Raw genomic sequence first — 22,623 nt, 5'->3', positions numbered from 1 at the left:
GTGTGTCCACAGTCATATTAGGGTGATATAAAGACAATAAGTCTCTTTTTTTTAATGTCCTGACGTTAAAATAGGATCAAAATTCCTCCCATTTTGAGGCCGACCGCAACATGACATAGAAGTGCGGTTTCCCCGCCCACTGAATTGATTGACAGCCGTGTATTAACATGTCTCCGCAGTAACTCATATAATAATATCAACAAGACAGGATGTGTGCAAAGTAACTGGGATTAAAAGATCTGTTCAGCGCTCTGTGATCATCAGTCATCATCAAATGTGATCAAGAGTGAGTTTTACAAGTTTAACATGCGTTTAAAACAGTGCATGTTTTGTAATGAATTACAGCGATTTTACCGTCTTCATCAGCACAGCCGCATGTCAGTACAATAATAAAAGAAGATGCTTCAATCCCGGTTTGTGGATGTTAAATCAAGTTTATTTTGTACATTAACATAACGGATGTTCATACAGCAGTGGATATTAACATGTATCCTGTCACATTTGCCGTGCAAAAACAGTGCAAAGTTAAACGCGTGGGCTCTGTGTGTGTGTACATGTGTTTTTGTGACATGTCAGGACACAAATCTGTATAATGACATAGGTATGACACAGGTATTACAAAAAGGAGGTGAAATATGAGGACATTAGTGACGTCCTCATTTCTCAAAAAGCTTATAAATCACACAGGATGAGTTTAATCAGAGAGTAAAACTGCACACAGTCTCCTGTGATGGTTGGGTTTAGGGGTAGGGTGGGGTTAGGGCAATATAATATACAGTTTGGACAGTATAAAGTGAATGGAAACCTATGTAATGTACCCACTTTTCACAAAAACAAACGTGTGTGTGTGTGTGTGTGTGTGTGTGTGTGTGTGTGTGTGTGTGTGTGTGTGTGTGTGTGTGTGTGTGTGTGTGTGTGTGTGTGAACTTTGTAAAGACATTGTGTGTGACTCATCGTGGCAAATAATCTTTGAAAAAGTTCTTACTGTAGTATTTCTCACAAACGTTACGTGAGATCTACTTCATGTCTGTCACTGTGCTGTTTATCTGACACAGCCGGAGATTTGAGGCACACTCTGACAGGCACATGGGAGCGGTGAGCAGGGAGAACCAGCATTAAAGGCACAGGCAACAAAAACAGCTACATAGTGTTCAGAGCAGAAAATCCCAATATTCTGAAAGCCATAATAAAAAATCTGATGGGTGTTTTGAGCTGAAACTTTACAGACACATTCTGGAGACACAAAAGACTTGCATTAATTATTGAAAAAACTGCTAAAATAGGTCCCCTTTTAGCTGAATACTAGTGTCTTGAATATAACTGGTACAACCCTTCCTACCCCCCAACTGTACTTATCCAGAGCAAGCAAAAGGGCTGCCAAAATCACTCTGGACCCCTCACACCCAGCACACTGCCTCTTTGAACTGTTACCTTCTGGTCGACGCTACAGAGCACTGCGCACCAGAACAGCCCGACACAGAAACAGTTTCTTCCCTCAGGCAATCCATCTCATGAACACTTGATGATAATAACTGTGGAACCAACATCACTACTTGCTATACACTTTTATACACACATACACTTATTTAACAACACACTTTACATGCCAATTTGCACACAACAACTGCACATATAACGTTGTATATACATGTACATTGTAATAAACATGTACATACACTTGTCAATCTGTATATTTGCATTCACTACTTCCTTCTATTTTTAAAATATATTTATGATCTGTTTTTTGTCCTGTCTTTGTAATCCTGTTGCACTGTAGAAGCTCTGTCACCAAAACAAATTCCTAGTATGTGTGAATATACCTGGCAATAAAGCTCTTTCTGGTTCTGATTCTGATCTAGTCAAATATTATGTGCTGTCATCATGACAAAGATAATATCAAAACTCAATTTTAACCTAAATATTACTGAAAACAAGACAATATGTTTTGCTTCTTGATTTCAGAATGTTCAGATATTTGGACTAGAAACGAGACAAAAACTCTGAGTAAGAAAAGCATTTGTTTGCAGTATTCGCTAAGGGACAGAAAATAAATATCAAAATCAAGCATAACACTTTACAAAATATACATTTTGGTTATTTTTGATAATTAACTAACAGTAGATGTATTTCAGCGTGTATTTTTCAGATGATGCACTGTAAAGCGTTTCACTTCAGCTTATAATAAGCATGCTTGAGCACTCAGAGGTCTCGGTTCTAACGACTGATCGCCATGGTTACCAAACACCTGGACAATGTTTTGATTAATTAGTTACCATTTCTGTTCTGCTCGCTTTACCTGCAGAATTGACTGGAAAGATCTGCAGATTTACCTTTAAATATGTACATTTAGATTTAAACACATGTACATCACACGCATTCGCCACAATTTAGCTCCTGTTTTATATTATAATATATATTTATATCTTTAAAGTCCCCATGAAATCAAAACTACCCATATTGATTTTGTTAGCTCACATTGCTAGTTTTGCAGTAACAATTTATCTGTGCATGTCATTAAGAAAATAAAAAGTCGTTCGCCCTTGTTATCTTTAATTGAAATCTGAAAATGCACCTCCTGCTTGTTAAATTCTCAGACTAGGACTATAGAATACACAAGATGTGTCACTCGTACTCTTTTGAATGGGGAAATCTATAACGGTCAACATGGTGAATGAAGCCCCGCCTACTAGTACAGGAGCCAATCATCGATCTATATAGACTCCGGGGAGAAGCTCAGACCAGACGTGTCCTTTTACGACAGTTGTTTTGGTCAACAAACACACTGGAATCTCAGCGAATACTTGCATCACAGACATAAGAAATATATTAACATACAGCTTAAAATCTGTGCTTTTAAATGAACCAAGTGCACTTGAAAACAGTTTTTCTTTTGGTTTTGTAATCTGTTTGAAATAAATGCGAGGTACAGTCCGTCCTGTCAAACGCACATCACATGACAGCAACTACTCAAACGCCCACAAACTTGTAAACAAAGAGTCGCTGTCATTTCTGGAGGAGATTCGCCATCAAGACCGTGTTGTGGATTACTTCAGAAGAGCAGCGCGATCAGATGAAGCATTATTCAGAGGATGATGATGTGTAGAAGGGCTGGTTGGTGTCGTGATCTCGGGTTGTTGCTAGATCGGATATGGATGCGGCCGGAAGTTAGCGAGATTTATTTATATTACTTATGAAATTTCCCATTGATTATTTTATTAACGTCTACCTCCACCCCAACCCTAAACCCAACAACCATCACAGTAATGTAAAAACAGTAGTTGTACTGAGTATTATTTATGTTATCAATTAAATAACCCAATAAATTGTATTTTTTAACATCTACCCACACCCCAACCCTTAACCCAAGCGTCACAGTAATATAAAAACAGTAGTTGTACTGAGTATTACTTATGTTATCTATTAAATAACCCAACAAATTGTATTTTTTAACACCTACTCCCGCCCCAACCCTTAACCCAACCGTCACAGTGATGTAAAAACAGTAGTTGTACTGAGTATTACTTATGTTATCTATTAAATAACCCAACAAATTGTATTTTTTACCACCTACCCACACCCCAACCCTTAACCCAACCGTCACAGTGATGTAAAAACAGTAGTTGTACTGAGTATTACTTATGTTATCTATTAAATAACCCCAATTGTATTTTTTAACACCTACCCCCACCCCAACCCTTAACCCAACCGTCACAGTAATGTAAAAACAGTAGTTGTACTGAGTATTACTTATGTTATCTATTAAATAACCCAACAAATTGTATTTTTTAACACCTACCCCCACCCCAACCCTTAACCCAACCGTCACAGTAATGTAAAAACAGTAGTTGTACTGAGTATTACTTATGTTATCTATTAAATAACCCAATAAATTATATTTTTTAACACCTACCCCCACCCCAACCCTTAACCCAACCATCACAGTACTGTAAAAACAGTAGTTTTACTGAGTATTACTTATGTTATCTATTAAATAACCCAATAAATTGTATTTTTTAACACCTACCCACACCCCAACCCTTAACCCAACCGTCACAGTGATGTAAAAACAGTAGTTTTACTGAGTATTACTTATGTTATCTATTAAATAACCCAATAAATTGTATTTTTTAACACCTACCCCCGCCTCAACCCTTAACCCAACCGTCACAGTACTGTAAAAACAGTAGTTGTACTGAGTATTACTTATGTTATCTATTAAATAACCCAATTGTATTTTTTAACACCTACCCCCACCCCAACCCTTAACCCAACCATCACAGTACTGTAAAAACAGTAGTTTTACTGAGTATTACTTATGTTATCTATTAAATAACCCAATTGTATTTTTTAACACCTACCCACACCCCAACCCTTAACCCAACCGTCACAGTGATGTAAAAACAGTAGTTTTACTGAGTATTACTTATGTTATCTATTAAATAACCCAATAAATTGTATTTTTTAACACCTACCCCCACCCCAACCCTTAACTCAACCATCACAGTGATGTAAAAACAGTAGTTGTACTGAGTATTACTTATGTTATCTATTAAATAACCCAATAAATTGTATTTTTTAACACCTACCCACACCCCAACCCTTAACCCAACCGTCACAGTGATGTAAAAACAGTAGTTGTACTGAGTATTACTTATGTTATCTATTAAATAACCCAACAAATTGTATTTTTTAACACCTACCCACACCCCAACCCTTAACCCAACCGTCACAGTAATGTAAAAACAGTAGTTGTACTGAGTATTACTTATGTTATCTATTAAATAACCCAACAAATTGTATTTTTTAACACCTACCCACACCCCAACCCTTAACCCAACCGTCACAGTGATGTAAAAACAGTAGTTGTACTGAGTATTACTTATGTTATCTATTAAATAACCCAATTGTATTTTTTAACACCTACCCACACCCCAACCCTTAACCCAACCGTCACAGTAATGTAAAAACAGTAGTTGTACTATTACTTATGTTATCTATTAAATAACCCAATAAATTGTATTTTTTAACACCTACCCCCGCCCCAACCCTTAACCCAACCGTCACAGTGATGTAAAAACAGTAGTTTTACTGAGTATTACTTATGTTATCTATTAAATAACCCAATAAATTGTATTTTTTAACACCTACCCACACCCCAACCCTTAACCCAACCGTCACAGTGATGTAAAACAGTAGTTGTACTGAGTATTACTTATGTTATCTATTAAATAACCCAATAAATTGTATTTTTTAACACCTACCCCCGCCCCAACCCTTAACCCAACCGTCACAGTGATGTAAAAACAGTAGTTGTACTGAGTATTACTTATGTTATCTATTAAATAACCCAACAAATTGTATTTTTTAACACCTACCCACACCCCAACCCTTAACCCAACCGTCACAGTAATGTAAAAACAGTAGTTGTACTGAGTATTACTTATGTTATCTATTAAATAACCCAACAAATTGTATTTTTTAACACCTACCCACACCCCAACCCTTAACCCAACCGTCACAGTGATGTAAAAACAGTAGTTGTACTGAGTATTACTTATGTTATCTATTAAATAACCCAATTGTATTTTTTAACACCTACCCACACCCCAACCCTTAAACCCAACCGTCACAGTAATGTAAAAACAGTAGTTGTACTATTACTTATGTTATCTATTAAATAACCCAATAAATTGTATTTTTTAACACCTACCCCCGCCCCAACCCTTAACCCAACCGTCACAGTGATGTAAAAACAGTAGTTTTACTGAGTATTACTTATGTTATCTATTAAATAACCCAATAAATTGTATTTTTTAACACCTACCCACACCCCAACCCTTAACCCAACCGTCACAGTGATGTAAAAACAGTAGTTGTACTGAGTATTACTTATGTTATCTATTAAATAACCCAATAAATTGTATTTTTTAACACCTACCCCCGCCCCAACCCTTAACCCAACCGTCACAGTGATGTAAAAACAGTAGTTGTACTGAGTATTACTTATGTTATCTATTAAATAACCCAACAAATTGTATTTTTTAACACCTACCCACACCCCAACCCTTAACTTAACCGTCACAGTAATGTAAAAACAGTAGTTGTACTGAGTATTACTTATGTTATCTATTAAATAACCCAATTGTATTTTTTAACACCTACCCACACCCCAACCCTTAACCCAACCGTCACAGTAATGTAAAAACAGTAGTTGTACTGAGTATTACTTATGTTATCTATTAAATAACCCAATAAATTGTATTTTTTAACATCTACCCACACCCCAACCCTTAACCCAACCGTCACAGTTATACAGTGTCATAAAAATAGCTGCTATATTAATGTAAATATCGCACTTCCGGCTGGCCGCGTATCCAATTAGACTTTACCGTGATCTCGTTCCTTTCAGGTGTTCATGCATAACCTGAAAATATGCCGATTTTGTTTGATTCAAATGTTTAGAAATGAAACTTATGATTCAGCTGTTGTTTAACTTCATCAGTTGTTCCAAATATGTAAGAGAATTTGATGTTTCCCCATTCAGACAGAATGCCCGAGCATACTGCCCGAGAGGCGTTTCAAAGATGGCCGCCAAGTGAAATGACTTGCCTCAAAGGGACTTTGGCTGCGTCTGAAAGCGCATACTTCCATACTATACAGTACGCTAAAATCAGTATGCGAGCCGAGTAGTATGTCTGAATTCATAGAATTCGAAAATCAGTATGCGAGAAGAACCCGGAGGACTTACTACTTCTGGCGAGATTCTGAAGTGCGCATCCCATGCTTGCTGCGCTATCCAATGATGCCCCACGAGTGAATTCATGAATGGGAGTATGAATGGGACCATGACAAAATGGCGGATGTAATACGTCCGAATTCCATTCATACTTTTCACATTCATACTGTTTAGAATGTACTTTTCTAACGGCAAAGCAGGACATTTAAATTCAAATGCAGTACCTACTGCGGTTTCGGACGCAGTCTCAGATTAGGTCTGTCTGAGGTAGTGGGCGTGACTAACATACTTAACCATGCCCCTCCAGCTGTTGCTATGACAATAAACAGAAATGAGGAGGAGGAGGAGGAGGAGGAGGAGGAGTCTTTTAGGCTGTAATAACTCTCCCCAAACCCTTTCCCTCATCTTTCTAAATGAAATGCCTACTTTACTACATCCAATCAGCTCGCACTCTCATACTCTACGGCCAATTTAGTTTATTCAGTTCCACTATAGCGCATGTGTTTGGACCGTGGGGGAAACCAGAGCACCTGGAGGAAACCCACGCCAACATGGGACAAACTCCACACAGAACATGCAAACTCCACACAGAAATACCGATTGGCCCAGCCGGGACTCGAACCAGTGACCTTCTAGCTGTGAGACGACAGTGATAACCACTGAGCCACCGTACCACCCCAATATTTATTTAACTTGTGTTATATTACAGGTTTAGTTTAATGGGTAGGTTTAATTATTGGTTTAGTTGTAGATATAATTGCAGATTTATTTACAGAAACTAATTAGTCTGTAATTACATTTAATGTACTAAATAAATACAAGCATGTACATATTAAATGTGCTGGTGCTTGCTTTAAAGGAGACCCATTATGCCACTTTTTACGAGATGTACAATAAGTCTCCGATGTCCTTTGAGTAGTGAAGTTTCAGCTCAAAATACCATACTAATAATGCTTTATAACTCTATGACCCCCCCCCCCCCCCCCCCCCTTTTAGGTTTCAATCCTAATTGTGGTGTTTTGGTGACTGTCGCTTTAAATTCAAATGAGATTGTGCTCATTTTGAAAGAGGGCGGAGCTACAAATGCCTGTGTGTCAGCATAGTGGCAGATTCAAAAACAAGACTGAGGTCCTATGCTAATGAGGGAGAGCTGGTCACTAGTGGGCGGGGATTTCCTCTTCTGATGATACGTACAGAGGGAGAATGTCAGTCAAACAACATTTGAACATTTCTATAATTATATATCTTTCTACAAATACAAGAAAATGTACTCTTAAACTTAAAGATTGCAGTAGTAGTTTTTAGTTGAATGGGAAATAATTAATGACGTTTCCGGCGTGTTGACTGTGTGCAGGGGAATAAAGGAGGCGTCAGTGCGCGGATGACTGTGTTTGGTCACTCAGTCTGCTTCTTGAACTGCCATCTGCCCGCACACATGGAGAACACAGAGCAGCGCATGGAGGACTTCGAGAGCATCCTGCAGCAGCAGCAGTTTGACGGACAGGCTGCTACTGGTGTCCTGGACCACGAGTGAGACACATACACACTTATACACATAAACACACAGACACATGCAAAAACACACACACACAAGCACATACACTCAAACACCCACAGACTCCACAAATAATCAAAAACATGCACACACACACACTCCACATATACTCACAAATACACACATACTAACACACACACACAAAGTCTCCACAGATACACACAAACACTCCACACATACTAATAAACATTCACACACACACAGACTCTCACACATTAAGTACAGTATAAAGAATTATGTTTCTCACCAACAGATGGTGCTGTTGTATTATAGTTTCTCCATGGCCAGTGGTTCTGTTGATACTGATCTCACTAGTCATGACCCAACACACTGCCCATTCATTTTCCTTTAATCAGGGGTCGCCACAGCAGAATGAACCTTATCCAGCATATGTTTTACACAGCGGATGCCCTTACAGCTGCAACCCATCACTGGGAAACACCCATCCACACTCATCCACACACATACACTACAGCCAATTTAGCTTACTCAGTTCCCCTATACCGTCTTTGGACTTGTGGGGGAAACCCACACCAACATGGGGAGAACATTCAAACTCCACACAGAAATGCCAACTGACCCGGCCAGCGACCTTCTTGCTGTGAGGCGATCGTGCTACCCACTGCTCCACTGTGACACCCCTACTGCCAACTCATTTTACTAAAAAAATAAATAAATAAAATAAACAATTTGCACAAAAATTTTATTAACTGCATATTTTGTATTACCATTACTAAGACCAAATCTCTATATGATGAATTAATTTAACTATTAACTGAGTAATATTAATTAATTACACATACGACTAGTTAGAATGTGTGTTAGGTTTAGTTGCATGTAATTATGTATATTTAATAGTCATTCATTCATTTTCCTTCAGCTCAGTCCCTTTATTCATCAGGGTTCACCACAGCGGAATGAACCGCCAACTATTCCAGCATATGTTTTACACAGTGGATGCCCTGCTGCAACCCAGTACTGGGAAACATCCATACACACTCATACGCTACAGCTAATTTAGTTTATTCAGTTCCTCTATAGCACATGTGTTTGGACTGTGGGGGAAACCGGAGCACCCAGAGGAAACCCACACCAACACGGGGAGAACATGCAAACTCCACACCGAAATGCCAACTGGCCTTGCTGGGACTCAAACCAGCGGCCTTCTTGCTGTGAGGCGACAGTGCTAAGCACTGAGCCACCGTGTCGCCCCATATTTAATTGTAATTATTATAATAAGAACACAGAACGTTTATAATGTCACCTTAAAAAGGTGTTGTCATGTTTTTCATGAGATCAGGTTTTCAAAAGTGATGTAATGTTATTATCTATTATGATTATTATTATGATTATATGATTAGCAAACTTGTATTGAATTTAAATTAGGGCTGCTCGATTATGGGAAAAATCATAATCACGATTATTTTGGTCATAACTGTAATCACGATTATTCAAAACGATTACAGAGCGAGGAATTTTTCACAGTATTTCCTATAATATTTTTTCTTCTAAAGAAAGGCTTATTTGTTTTATTTCGGCTAGAATAAAAGCAGGTTTAAATATTTTGAAACCTATTTTAAGCTCAATATTATTAGCCCCCTTAAGCAATAAATATTTTTTTGATTGTCTGCAGAAGAAACTTACTATTACCCTAATTAAGCCTTTGAATCACACTTTAATCTGAATGCTTGTATTTTGAAAAAAATATCTAGTCAAATATTATTTACTGTCATCATAGCAATGATAAAATAAATCAGTTATTAGAGATGAGTTATTAAAACTATTATGATTAGAAATGTTTGAAAATAAATCTTCTCTCCATTAAACAGAAACTGGGGGAAAGGGTCGCTAATAATTCAGGAGGGCTAATCATTCTGACTTCAACTGTATATATGCAGTTATTTTCCTCCCTGTAAATAAGGAAAGGGAAATAAATACAATAGAATAAAAATATAAACCAAACTGTGCTTTAAGCATCTTCACTGAAAGAAAAACACTTTAATTATATCCACAAAAGTCTTTCAGGTCAAGAGCAGTGAGGGATTTTCTCCTTCTGTTGTTTGATTAATAAAAACAGTCATCAGCAGGAATATTGTGCGCTGTCTCTTTAAGAGCAGTGCGGTTCTGATTTTTGGTTTCTCTTTCAAGTCTCTTTTGATTCTCAACTCATTTGTTTGTTACACAAATTAGGGTTAATATGAATAATCACTTAACACTGCATTTTGACACCTATTTGACCATTAAAGCGCTCACATTAAGATGACTTTAGATGTGTGTGCTCCGCTCTGCTCGTCTCTGAGGCTGAGCGCACACACACAACAGCATGCGGTCTCTTTCACGCTTTAAAAACATGAATGATTTGAATGTTCATCAGTGAATGCTGCACATCTCATGCTGCAAACGTTTCATTACAGTACATGCTTTTAGTCATTTACACGTGGAACTGAGCTTTGCAGAGCAACAAATGTGTACGACTGGAAAGGGGGCGGTATATGATGCAATAATCGTTTATCTCGATTAATGTTTTTTTATAATCGAGAATTTTCGATTAATTGCACAGCCCTAATCTGAATTTTGGTGACAGCATGATCTTGATTTTTTTTTTTTTAAAGGACATGATGTTACTTATGGATATATTTTTGCAGTGTGGTTTTCTGGTTCGGAGACCTGAACTTCCGAATCGAGGATCTGGAAATGCAAGTGGTGAAAGCAGCCATCGACAACAACAAGCTGTCCGTATTATGGGAGAAAGACCAGGTGAGAGGGGCATGTGGTCATTACACACTCACCCACACACCCAAACACCAAACACACCCACCGTTAATGTCCAACAACACATTTTTACAGATAACGCCTATCTGTCAATATTTGGAACATGTCAGATGTCATTGAGGAAGGAGCAATGATCATGTTTTTAGGTGCCTTTTTAGTTTAAATATTTGCATTTTTACAAATGATAATGTTTAATCTATGTAGGCATATTTATACTCACACTGTAGGTAAAGTTAAAGGTAAAATTATTCTCCCTCCTGTAAGATTTGAACTCTTTTTACAGCATTTCTCAAGTGATGTTTAAAGAAGAGAAGGTTTTTTTAAACATAGTAGATTGAATAACTAATAAATTTAGTCTTTGCCATGATGACAGCACATTATATTTAACTAGATATCTTTCAAGATGCTAGTATTCAGCTTAAAGTGACATTTAAAGGCTTAACTAGGTTAATTAGGCAAGTTCGGTTAACTAGGCAAGCAACTGGACAACAGTGGTTTATTCTGTAGACAATCCAAAACAAAGGAATCTTAAGGTGGATAACAATATTAACCTTAGAAATAGGTTTTAACTGCTTTGATTCCAGCCGAAATAAAACAAATAAGAATTTCTCCAGAAGAAAAAATATTATAGGAGATACTGTGAAAAATTCGCTTTGTTAAACATCTCCTGGGAAATATTTGAAGATAATGGTAAGGTCATAGGTAGGCCCACATAGAATATGCGCTCGCAGATTTCTGCAGATTTTTATCCCATCATTGATTCTGTTTATTTACTTGAGTTAGCTTTTAAATTAATTTCAGTAATGTTATTGACTAATATGACAATATTCATATGATTTATTTACTATACAGTTTGTAAAGTAATATTTTCTGTCTTTTAGTAGAGATATTATATGAGAGACTTGCTTTGTTTACCAAATAAAGTGAATCTAATTGGATTTGTATTGTAAACATTAAATAAAAGTTTAAAATGTATTACTATTTATTTCATATATTAAGGTTTTAGTTATCATACTCCCAAAATAATTCTGCAGAAATCCGCAGATTTTTAACAAAATACTCGCAGATTCTGTCTGGCCCTTGTCATAGGTCAAACTGAGCCATTTTTGTTGCTATACAAAAATGCAAATCTGCCAGTAGTAATTCATTCATATTTCAACTGAATCTGAAGCTATTCATAAATAAATTATCTCATTGGAAAGCACATAATCCCTGTTTAACGTCGACTGGGGAATATTTGAAGAAGAGAGGGCTGCACATCCATGATTGTCTTCAACTGTATGTTTGTCCTCTCTCCTCCTCCTGCAGTTGAATATCGCCAAAGACAGTGAGACGGTGCTGGAAGGTTTCCATGAAGGGCCGCTTAAATTCCCTCCCACCTATAAGTTTGATGTGGGGACAGACACATATGATACAAGGTAAAATTGAGAAGTACAATTAGATCTGTGTAACAGTCCATCTCCATTCAGTGGTCATTTGAGTTGAGTCATTTGAGTGTATAGATATACACTCACCGGCCACTTTATTAGTTATACCTCACTATTCCCGGGTTGGACCCTCGTTTGCCTTCAGAACTGCCTTTATCCTTCGTGGTATAGATTGAACAAGGTACTGGAAATATTCCTCAGAGATTTTGCTCCATATTGACATGATAGCGTCATGCAGTTGCTGCAGATTTATTGGCTGCACATCCATGATGCGAATCTCCCGTTCCACCACATCCCAAAGATGCTCTATTGGATTGAGCTCTGGTGACTGTGGAGGCCATTTGAGTACAGTGAACTCATTGTCATGTTCAAGAAACCAGTCTGAGATGATTCAGGCTTTATGACATGGTGTGTTATCCTGCTGGAAGTAGCCATCAGAAGATGGGTACACTGTGGTCGTAAAGGGATGGACATGGTCAGCAGCAATACTCAGTTAGGCTGTGTTGTTGACACTACTAATGGGCCCAAAGTGTGCCAATAAAATATCTCCCACAATATTACACCACCACCAGCCTGAACCGTTGATACATGGCATGATCCATTTCTGCTCCGACATTCGGATGGTAGGGTCAGAGTTGACGCCAAATTCTGACCCGACCATCCAAATGTTGCAGCAGAAATGGAGACTCATCAGACCAGGCAACGTCTCTCCAATCTTCTATTGTTCAGTTTTGCTGAGCCTGTGTGAATTGTAGCCTCAGTTTCCTGTTCTTAGATGACAGGAGCGGCACCCGGTGTGGTCTTCTGCTGCTGTAGTCCATCCGCCTCAAGGTTGGACGTGTTGTGTGTTCAGAGATGCTCTTCTGCAGACCTCTGGTTGTAACGACTGGTTACTTGAGCTACTGTTGCCTTTCTATCAGCTAGAACCAGTCTGGCCATTCTCCTCTGACCTCTGGCTTCAACAAGGCATTTGCGCCCACAGAACTGCCGCTCACTGGATATTTTCTCTTTTTCAGACCATTCTCTGAAAACCCTAGAGATGGTTGTGCGTGAAAATCCCAGTAGATCAGCAGTTTCTGAAATACTCAGAGCAGCCCGTCTGGCACCAACAACCATGCCACGTTCAAAGTCACTCAAATCTCCTTTCTTCCCCATTCTGATGCTCGCTTTGAACTGCAGCAGATCGTCTTGACCATGTCTACATGCCTAAATGAATTGAGTTGCTGCCATGTGATTGGCTGATTAGAAATTTGCGTAAATAAGCAGTTGGACAGGTGTACCTAATAAACTGGCTGGTGAGAATATATATAGATAAATAGACGTAACACTATGACTTCTTCATTTGAAATAATACTAAAAAGAGTAAATATTGTAATATAAAGGGGTAATTTCATCCAATACACTCGTGTAAAGATAAATTATCGTTCTTTTGATGTATGGTTTGTTAGGATTGGACAATATTTGATACAACTATTTGAAAATCTGGAATCTGAGGGTTCAATAAAATCTAAATATTGGGAAAATTGCCTAAAATGTCTTATTTACCTCCACTTCACTTGTTCCGGAGATTGAAATCCATAGTTTTAGTTTTTTTCTACTATGTTAGACAACGGCTACAGGTTTCTTCAAAATATCTTCTTTTGTGTTCAACAAAACAAAGAAACTCAAAGCAGATTCAGAACAAGTGAAGAGGAAGTAAATAAGGGTTTAGTGGAGATTTAGGGAGTAGATATTAAGATTTAAAACTGTCAGATGTTTATAACTACTTGAGGAAATAGTGAGTAAATTGTTTATATTTTTGAGTGAACTGTCCTTTTAAGTCAATCTTCATCTTTCTTAGTGGTAAAAAGCGTATGCCAGCCTGGACTGATCGTATCCTGTGGCGCTTGCGGCCGATGGCTCAGGTCAGCAACAGCACCTCCAAACGCAGCTCTTTATCAGGTCTGACCAGTGGAACCCGCGTTTCACAGCATTTTTACCGCAGTCACATGGAGTACACCGTCAGTGACCACAAGCCCGTATCCTCTATCTTCACTCTGCAGGTAAACACAATATCTGAGGCTGCATGTACAGTTGAAGTCAGAATTGTTAGTCCTCCTGAATTATTTGTATATTCTTTCCCTCAATTTAACTGAGAGAAGATTAATTTCAACACATTTCAAATCATAATAGTTTTAATAACTCATAATAACTGATTTATTTTATCTTTGTATGATGACAGCACAATATTTGACTAGATATTTTTTCAGGATGCTAGTATTCAGCTTAAAGTGACATTGAAAGGCTTAACTAGGTTCAATTTTATTTTAAGCTGATCTACGAGTCTGGTCGGATCAGTATTAGCTTAGCTTAGCATAAATTATTAAATCGGATTAGACCATTAGCGTCTCACTCAAAATATTCCCAAAAAGAGTTTCAATAATCTTCCTATTTAAAGCTTGACTCTTCTGTAGCTTACATCGTGCACTAAGACTGACGGAAAATGAAAAGTTGCTATTTTCAAGGCTGATATGGCTAGGAACTATACTCTCATTCTGGATTAATTACCCAGAAACTTTGCTGCCGTACCATGGCTGCAGCAGGAGCAATAATATTTAACACAGGCGCATTCTGAAAACGTAGCCATATATACGTTTTGGAGATTGCGAATTATGTAGCCAGAAGTACGTATGGCTGCATTTCGTCTTTAAAATGTACACTATGGGGGTGGTATGATGTCGTTCCTTTTTGTGCTTACCAGCTGACCGCTTACCTCCGTATCGACGACTTGTCCGCTGTTACCAGTTTGTTCAGTCAGCTTGCCATGTACGTCAGCGGACTTGAGACCCAGAGAGGAGTTGACCACTATGACAGGGCATTTAGTCCGGCAAAAAACGGTTCCTGAAAGCGGGTCATACAAAAACAAAAGCCATAAAATAAACAAGTAAATAACAGGGTGAGAATGTGGTAAAATCTGAAAATGTGGTAAAAATCAGGTGAGGGGTTTTCTTTTTCTGGGTTGCTTTTCGAAACACTGCGGTTGGGTTGAGGGAAGGGGGAGGGTGGGTCAGTTGATCGGTCAGTCAGTCAGTTGACAGCGGCCTCTGGTGGATTTACGTGAAAAAAGCAGATGCGAATCGCGAGAGAAATTTGAGGTCTCAAAAAGCGTACACAGCGGCCTCTGGTGGATTCGCAAAAAACAAAAACTGCAAAAAAATTGACCTCCTGGGATGTATTTGGCGCTATCCAGAAATGTATATAGGGGTACGTTTTCAGAATGAGCCTTCATTGATAATATTACATTTTATTAAACGTTATTTATTTCTTAGTTGGTTTAAGTACAAAATGTAACTACTGAAGAGTGTTTATTTATTCCCCTATTTAAAGCTTTAGAGAAGCTTTAAGTGACGTTTGATATTAAACTAATTTTGAGAGGAGCACGTGCTCATGATTGATACAGCTGGCCCACATTAGCTAATCACGATCCTCCAATCAAAATCCCAAGTCACTATATATATATCCTCATTTCCTTTCTACAACAATCTTCGTCTGGAAGAAACCCCACTCCGACCCCTTCTTCCACCTTTATCCAGAATGGGTGGCACGGTGGTCCAGTGACTAGCACTGATGCCTCACTGCAAGAATACCAATGGCGTCAGGTCCTTGCTGGGCCATCTGGTATTTCTGTGCTGAGTCCGCATGTTCTTCCCGTGTTCGCGTGGGTTTCCCCTGGGTTCCCCGGTTTCCCCCCACCGTCCAAATATGCTCTATATTATAGTTAAAATAAGCCTAAATCTTTATTCTAATGTCTTACTCTCAGGAAGTTCACCTTAGCCTCAGCAGCGGGGGAGTTTGAGATCGACCTGAGCTCATTCTCTCCTCGCCCTGCAAAAGGGGGGAGCCCTGGGCCCGAGGATCCCTTGAGCTCAGGGCTCTCTCATGCCAAACAAGCCATGTATAAATCATGAGCTAAGTGTGAATTCTTAAAATAGGAAAATTATCAAAAGTCTTTTAAAAATTTTGAGCAAGATGTTAACGGTCTAATCTGATTCAGTGATTTATGCTAAGCTAAAGTTAAGCTTCGTGGATGGTAAATGTGGTAAAACTCAGCTGTTTAACTTTAGGGGAGCTGTAAAATGAGCCTATTTCCAAAAAAAGTGGAGTGTTGCTTTAACATGTGCTGGTCTTGCAGTTCCCGTATAAGGTGGACATGCCGTTGGTGACAATCTTTGTGGAGGACGAATGGAGAGAGATTTCAGATGCAGTGGCCAGATTCAAGGTGGCGCCCAACTTCGCTCGAAGCTCCTGGGACTGGATCGGCATTTACAAGGTTATTTCAAATATTTCTGCTCTGAGTTAAAGATGTAGGAGATAGATGGTGACTCAGTGGTTAGCACTGTCAGCTCACAGCAAGAAGGTCGCTGGTTCAAGTCCAGGCTGGGTCAGTTGGCATTTCTGTGTGGAGTTTGTTTACATGCTCTCCCCGTGTTGGTGTGGGTTTCCTCCGGTTGCTCCAGTTTCCCCTGATAAATAAGGGACTAAGCCAAAGGAAAATGAATGAATGAATGAATGAATGAATGAATGAATGAATGAGATAGATGGTAGAGATACAATTAGATGTTTTTGACACTTGAGTTCTGTTGATATGCAGATATAAATTAAATTTGTGCTTGGAATTTCTCAGGTTGGGTTTAAGCACCATAAGGATTACGTGGCGTATACTTGGGCCAAGCAGGAAGAATCAGATTTCCTGAGACAGGAGCACCAGGTAATGACAAATCATACATGCATTTACTTGCATGAATAGACATTTATTTGTATTCGTACATATTGAATTTTGTGAACTTTATTAAGAAGTTTTTGATTTGGAATATACAGGTGAATTTTTCAGAGGAAGAACTGCCGAAGGAGTCTGGGGACTTCATGTTGGGTTATTATAGCAACAATACAAGCTCCATTGTGGGCATTACTGAGCCATTCCAGGTACATAATCAATTAATTATTTTTAAATCCAGCATGTATTTGCTATTTATTAATTAATTTAGCATGGTAATGAAGCATTGCTTTAGCGATGAGCTCTAATTCTCTCAGGTTGAATGGTCTCCTTGCTCCCTGATCTTTAGCTCCCTCCACTGATTTTCAATTGGGTTTATGTCAGGACTCTGGCTGGGCCACTGCAAAACTTTTTTTATTCCAGCATGTATTGCCTATTTATTAATTAATAAAGCATGGTAATGAAGCATTGTATGCACGCCTGAAAAAAAGCGAGCACATCACACTGCATGTGCTACCTCTTCACTCCATATTTGTGCAAGCATTCAGTCTCAATAGTCAATTGAAAAGCCTTTATTGGCTATTACAGCAATCAGTCTCTTCCTATGATTGCTGAGCATCTTTTTGCATGTCTCCACTGGTATTTCTGCCCATTCATCTTTAGCGATGAGCTCCAACTGTCTCAGAGAGGAAGGTGTCCTTGCCATCACCCATATCTTTAGCTCCCTCCACCGATTTTCAATTGGGTTTATGTCAGGACTCTGGCTGGGCCACTGCAAAATGTTAACGCTTTTGTCTGCTATAAAAACATATACAAATATTTTGTTGCATGCGAATTTGGTTTCATGCAAGTGAATTTTGTTTGTCTGAGTTATTATAGAGACTAGTCTTCAGCCAAAGAAAAACGACTTGCTCTACAAACAATTGTTTATGACTTTTGATGCTTTTAATGACTACAGAACTGTTTTTTTTTTTAATGAAATGAACTCTCTCAAAGAGATATTCAGCGAAGGGTTTCCAATTTTTTGGAAAATGTATAGACTTTGTATCATATAATAACACTAATCGATGTATTTACTTGTTTGTGGTTTTAATTGTATTTATTTTTTAATTCATTGTTTTTGCCATAAGAATAGCTGTTGTTACTGACATTACGTTAAATCTAAATATAAAGTATGATATGACAAAACATAAAACAATAGGTCACACTTTATTTTAATGCACAATTCATGCTATTACCACACTGTTACCATTACCACAATATTGATAAAACCCTAAATAAGACTTTTGGCTCAATAAACGACTAATTAGCTGCTTATTAATAGTTCTTATGGTAGTAGTTTGGTTTAGGTATTAGGGATGTACAATAAGATCATACTTTATATGTGCTAATAAATAGTTAATACCTTAATAATAGGCAGGTAATAAGACAGTAGTAAATGGTGTGAATTTTTACTTAAACCGAAGCTTTCCCAAAAAATAAAACATATACCAGTTTGTAACATCAAGCTAAATAAAGAGCTGTCTTTTACTGTTAAAAATAAATGAAAGGGAGTGAATCTAGAGACAAAGGCTGTGTCCGATCTTACGTGAAAGAATAAGATCAACAGAAGCTGATGCTGCTTTCCAGCTAATATATTTCTCTTTCTTTAACATCACCTAAGATTCAGTTGCCAGCCTCGGCTGCAGCAGGTCTGAGTCCGTCTGACAGCTCCGACTTCACGTCAGATGATGAGGTGAAAAAGCCTGATTCTAGAGACTCGAGTCCTGAAACTGAAGATCCTGTGAGCTCCAGACTCGCAGAAGAGCAGACAGCAAAACCCAGCCGACCGCACGCCAGACCGAGGTTATTATTATTATAGTTTTGTACAATAATGTTTGTTAATCATTATAGTTGAGGACTAGCTAGATAAATAAGAATGATAGCTACCTACTTCTTGGTTATTGTGATTTTGGTTGTACTGAATTGACTAATAGTTTTAGTTTTTGCTTACTGAAATGACCTTGTTCCAGACACACCAAACACCACGGCAGCAGTGCAGTCCAGCCCTCCGATGAGCCTGAAAACTCAGGAAAAGCTGCAGCCGAGCCAGAGGAGGAGCCTTAGCCAACCCAGCGGTGTCTCTGGAGGATCACATCAGCTCACGGTCGCAGGTTCTGCTGGGTCTGTGATGTCCTTGTACATTTACCGTCCTGTAATGTTGTTTGGAGGTGTTGTCTTATATGTGCGGGAAGCGTTTAGTATGTGGTTCCCTCCTGAAAATACAAGAGGACAGACTAAATTGCTTGTGCCTGGTTAGTTTAGTTGTGTGTATCATACTACTCATCAATTTATTCTCCTTTTTTCTGACTGCACAAGACAAAACCCAGAACACAATGAAATAGTGTTAGACTCTTGGAAACACAGGAGGGTTTTTTTCACAGCGATGGTTTCCCCCCTTAAAAACTTTAAAGGTGCAGTATGTAAGTTTGACACCCAGTGGCTGAACTAGGTATTGCACACCTGGTTTAAAACACACGCAAGTGCTGGTTGCCAGATTGAGGACACCAACATATCAGCGATTCAGCTTGTACATTTAACACTAGAACCACCAGGGGCCGCTCTATACCTAAAACAGCCATGTGGGTAAATTTTACCCATGCACATGAATAGTTTTTTCATATGGTTAAAGAGCAGGCCCATGCACAGACCTTAAAGGGGCTGGTGCTCAATGCGATCGCAAAGTGAGGAGCCAGGGGGGAGGGGTTGTGGGCGTTCGCAAAGTGAAGAGTGGGGGGGGGCAATCGCAAAGTAAACAGCGATTGGGGGTGGGGGGTGGCGATTGAGCAAGAGGGGCACCTCAGCCAGTGAGGGCAAAGGGGCAGTGGCTTTAGCCACCGGGCCACTCCCCTGTGGACGGCGGCCATGTTAAAGAGCATTTTATTTCACTGTATAATGCCACTGTCGTCACAAATTTTATGAAAATATGAACTAGCCATGACTCTACAGTAATCAGCTATATTTTTGATAGTTTTTCTGTTTTTTTTGCCCTTTTTTGTTTTCAAAACATCCAATATAAGATAAACAAGCCTGCACTGACAACTAGAATTAAAAGGAAGTAAATATATATTGTGTGGGCTGATATTATAGTTTAATGAATCAATATTTTAATATAACTATGCTATTTAAATGACTACAATAGCTTATAGACATTGAGCAATAATGATTTGCCACAGTACATGTATGATGCGGTAACAAATTCAAGCGCACAGCCTTAACTAATTAATTCTTAATTTGATTAGTTCATTCATTTTCTTTTCGGTTTTGTCCCTTTATTAATCTGGGGTCGCCACAGCGGAATGAACCGCCAACTTATCCAGCACATGTTTTATGCAGCGGATGCCCTTCCAGCTGCAACCCATCTCTGGAAAATGGATTAGTTCAATCATTTCTAATTTAAATAAGAGAACAACACCAAGAAACTTCAGGTAATCAAAAATCGTGATCAGATTTTGTTATTATTTATCACAGTAGCGACCAATAAACGACAAAAATGGCAAAACAATTCCATTTAAAATGTAATAAATAATAATAATAATTATAATTAATTAATCCAAAGTTGGGCAGACGCAGTGGCGCAGTAGATAGTGCTGTTGCCTCACAGCAAGAAGGTCAGTGGTTTGAGCCTTGGCTGGGTCAGTTGGCATTTCTGCGTGGAGTTTGCATGTTCTCCATGCATTCAGATGGGTTTCCTCCTGATGCTCCGGTTTCCCCCACAGTCCAAAGACATGTGGTACAGGTGAATTGGGTAGGCTAAATTGTCTGTAGTGTATGAGTGTAGATGTTTACCAGTGATGGGTTGCAGCTGTTAGGGCATCCGCTGCGTAAAACGTGCTGGATAAGATGGCGGTTCATTCCGCTGTGGCGACCCCAGATTAATAATGGGACTAAGCCGAAAAGAAAATGAATGAATGAATAATCCAAAGTTTGAACATTCATGGTTAGGCTATATCATCTAAATATAAATGTGTGTCGTGTGACTTAAAGTCACCTAGTTCTACACATTGCTCAAACGCAATTTGGGCAAACATTCATCACTTTGGCTGTACATTACTCACAGACAGCATGTTAAATGTTAAAACACAGGCGGCGCGAAAATGTAAGGGCCAGACTACAGGCATTAAATAGTGGGTAAATTTGACCCACGCTGGCACTTATAGGTATAAATGCCCCGTTTTTTGATCTGGTTTTAGCTAAACAGTTTTTAACACTAGGGGATTGTAAATCATACACTTTTAGGAAAGTTATTGACTGGGAGACTTGAATGTTTTATTTAAAACCTGGTATGTACATTTGAAATATACCCACGAGTAAAATTTACCCCGTGGCGGTTCTAGTGTTAATAATGTTAAAGCGGTTCAATATGTATAAATTAGATTATAAGCCTTACCATTTAGTTGAAGTGCAGTGAGTGCACTATTCTATGCTTCTGAATGGCTGTATTTAAATTTCTGTCGTGTTTTCGTCTGGTGCAAACAGCCAAATTGCTTATCACTGCAAATCTCATCATGACGCGTGTTGTTAGGACACGGGATTACAATGTAACCTGCTTACCTAATGTTTACGCTCGTAATATTTATATTATTTGCTATTTGATAACCTCCTCATGAGGAACTCTGAATCTGCGTCTCATTTCGGGGTCTGCTACTGTCCAGGTCGCATTTCTGTGGCGAACACATGCTTAGAGAGCTTTCCTGACTGAATGAATGAAATACGCTGTTTTCCACCAAGGCAACCCGGAGAAAATATAGCTGAAATATAATTGGCTGAAATATAAATATAACTGAAATATAATTGGCTAAACTGGCAGTGGGCGGGTTAAAGAGACCAAAACAAAGACAGACATTCCGGCACGTAACGCACATGTTCAAAGCAGAATATCTGACTTCAGCATTGATTTTCAGATAAACAACAATGAGCACTCAGCATGTTTCTGAAATATCTGCAAACATATTATGGTGTTTTTATGCTTTAGAAGAGTCAGAAACTTACATACAGCACCTTTAAGTTAACTTTTTTTAAAGCAGTTTTGATTCCAATAGATGATCTTTATTTTAGGAGTGTTGAGATTCATTTACAATGTTAATGCTTTGAATTGATTCAGATGGAATTTTTTACAGAATCAATTAGCATTTAATGCACAATAGAAAGGTAAACTGTTTAATTACGATACTCATGCACTGCAAATGCAAATGTTTAGCAAACTTTCCTCAGGTCCTTGAAGGGTGGATGCATGTAAAGGGTGGACACAGCACTCGGTAAACAGTACAGTCTGTATATTATTCGTGTGGATTGCCGTCTTCACCAACTGTTAGCATTATATGATATTATAGGTTTAACA

General features: G+C 38.5%; 2 protein-coding genes across 2 annotated transcripts in view; one reads left to right on the top strand and one right to left on the bottom strand.

The window, feature by feature from the left end:
• The window catches only part of inpp5jb (inositol polyphosphate-5-phosphatase Jb), a 37,653-nt gene extending 18,034 nt beyond the window's left edge, over positions 1-19,619 (top strand). The window contains exons 5-13 of the mRNA XM_056458825.1: positions 8,091-8,266; positions 10,937-11,048; positions 12,372-12,481; positions 14,331-14,532; positions 16,662-16,799; positions 17,154-17,237; positions 17,348-17,452; positions 18,907-19,088; positions 19,256-19,619. Coding sequence (XP_056314800.1) covers positions 8,091-8,266; positions 10,937-11,048; positions 12,372-12,481; positions 14,331-14,532; positions 16,662-16,799; positions 17,154-17,237; positions 17,348-17,452; positions 18,907-19,088; positions 19,256-19,349 — 1,203 coding nt within the window. The 3' untranslated portion in view covers positions 19,350-19,619. The remainder of the gene's footprint in view (positions 1-8,090; positions 8,267-10,936; positions 11,049-12,371; positions 12,482-14,330; positions 14,533-16,661; positions 16,800-17,153; positions 17,238-17,347; positions 17,453-18,906; positions 19,089-19,255) is intronic.
• sftpbb (surfactant protein Bb) overlaps positions 1-22,623 on the bottom strand; it is a 298,486-nt gene that overhangs the window by 177,496 nt on the left and 98,367 nt on the right. The gene's annotated exons all lie outside the window — the stretch shown is intronic.

Source organism: Danio aesculapii, chromosome 5 (genome assembly GCF_903798145.1).
Source record: "Danio aesculapii chromosome 5, fDanAes4.1, whole genome shotgun sequence".
Lineage (NCBI taxonomy): Eukaryota > Metazoa > Chordata > Actinopteri > Cypriniformes > Danionidae > Danio > Danio aesculapii.
The sequence above is the reverse complement of the archived record's forward strand: the minus strand, read 5'-3'. Positions and strand labels throughout refer to the sequence as shown.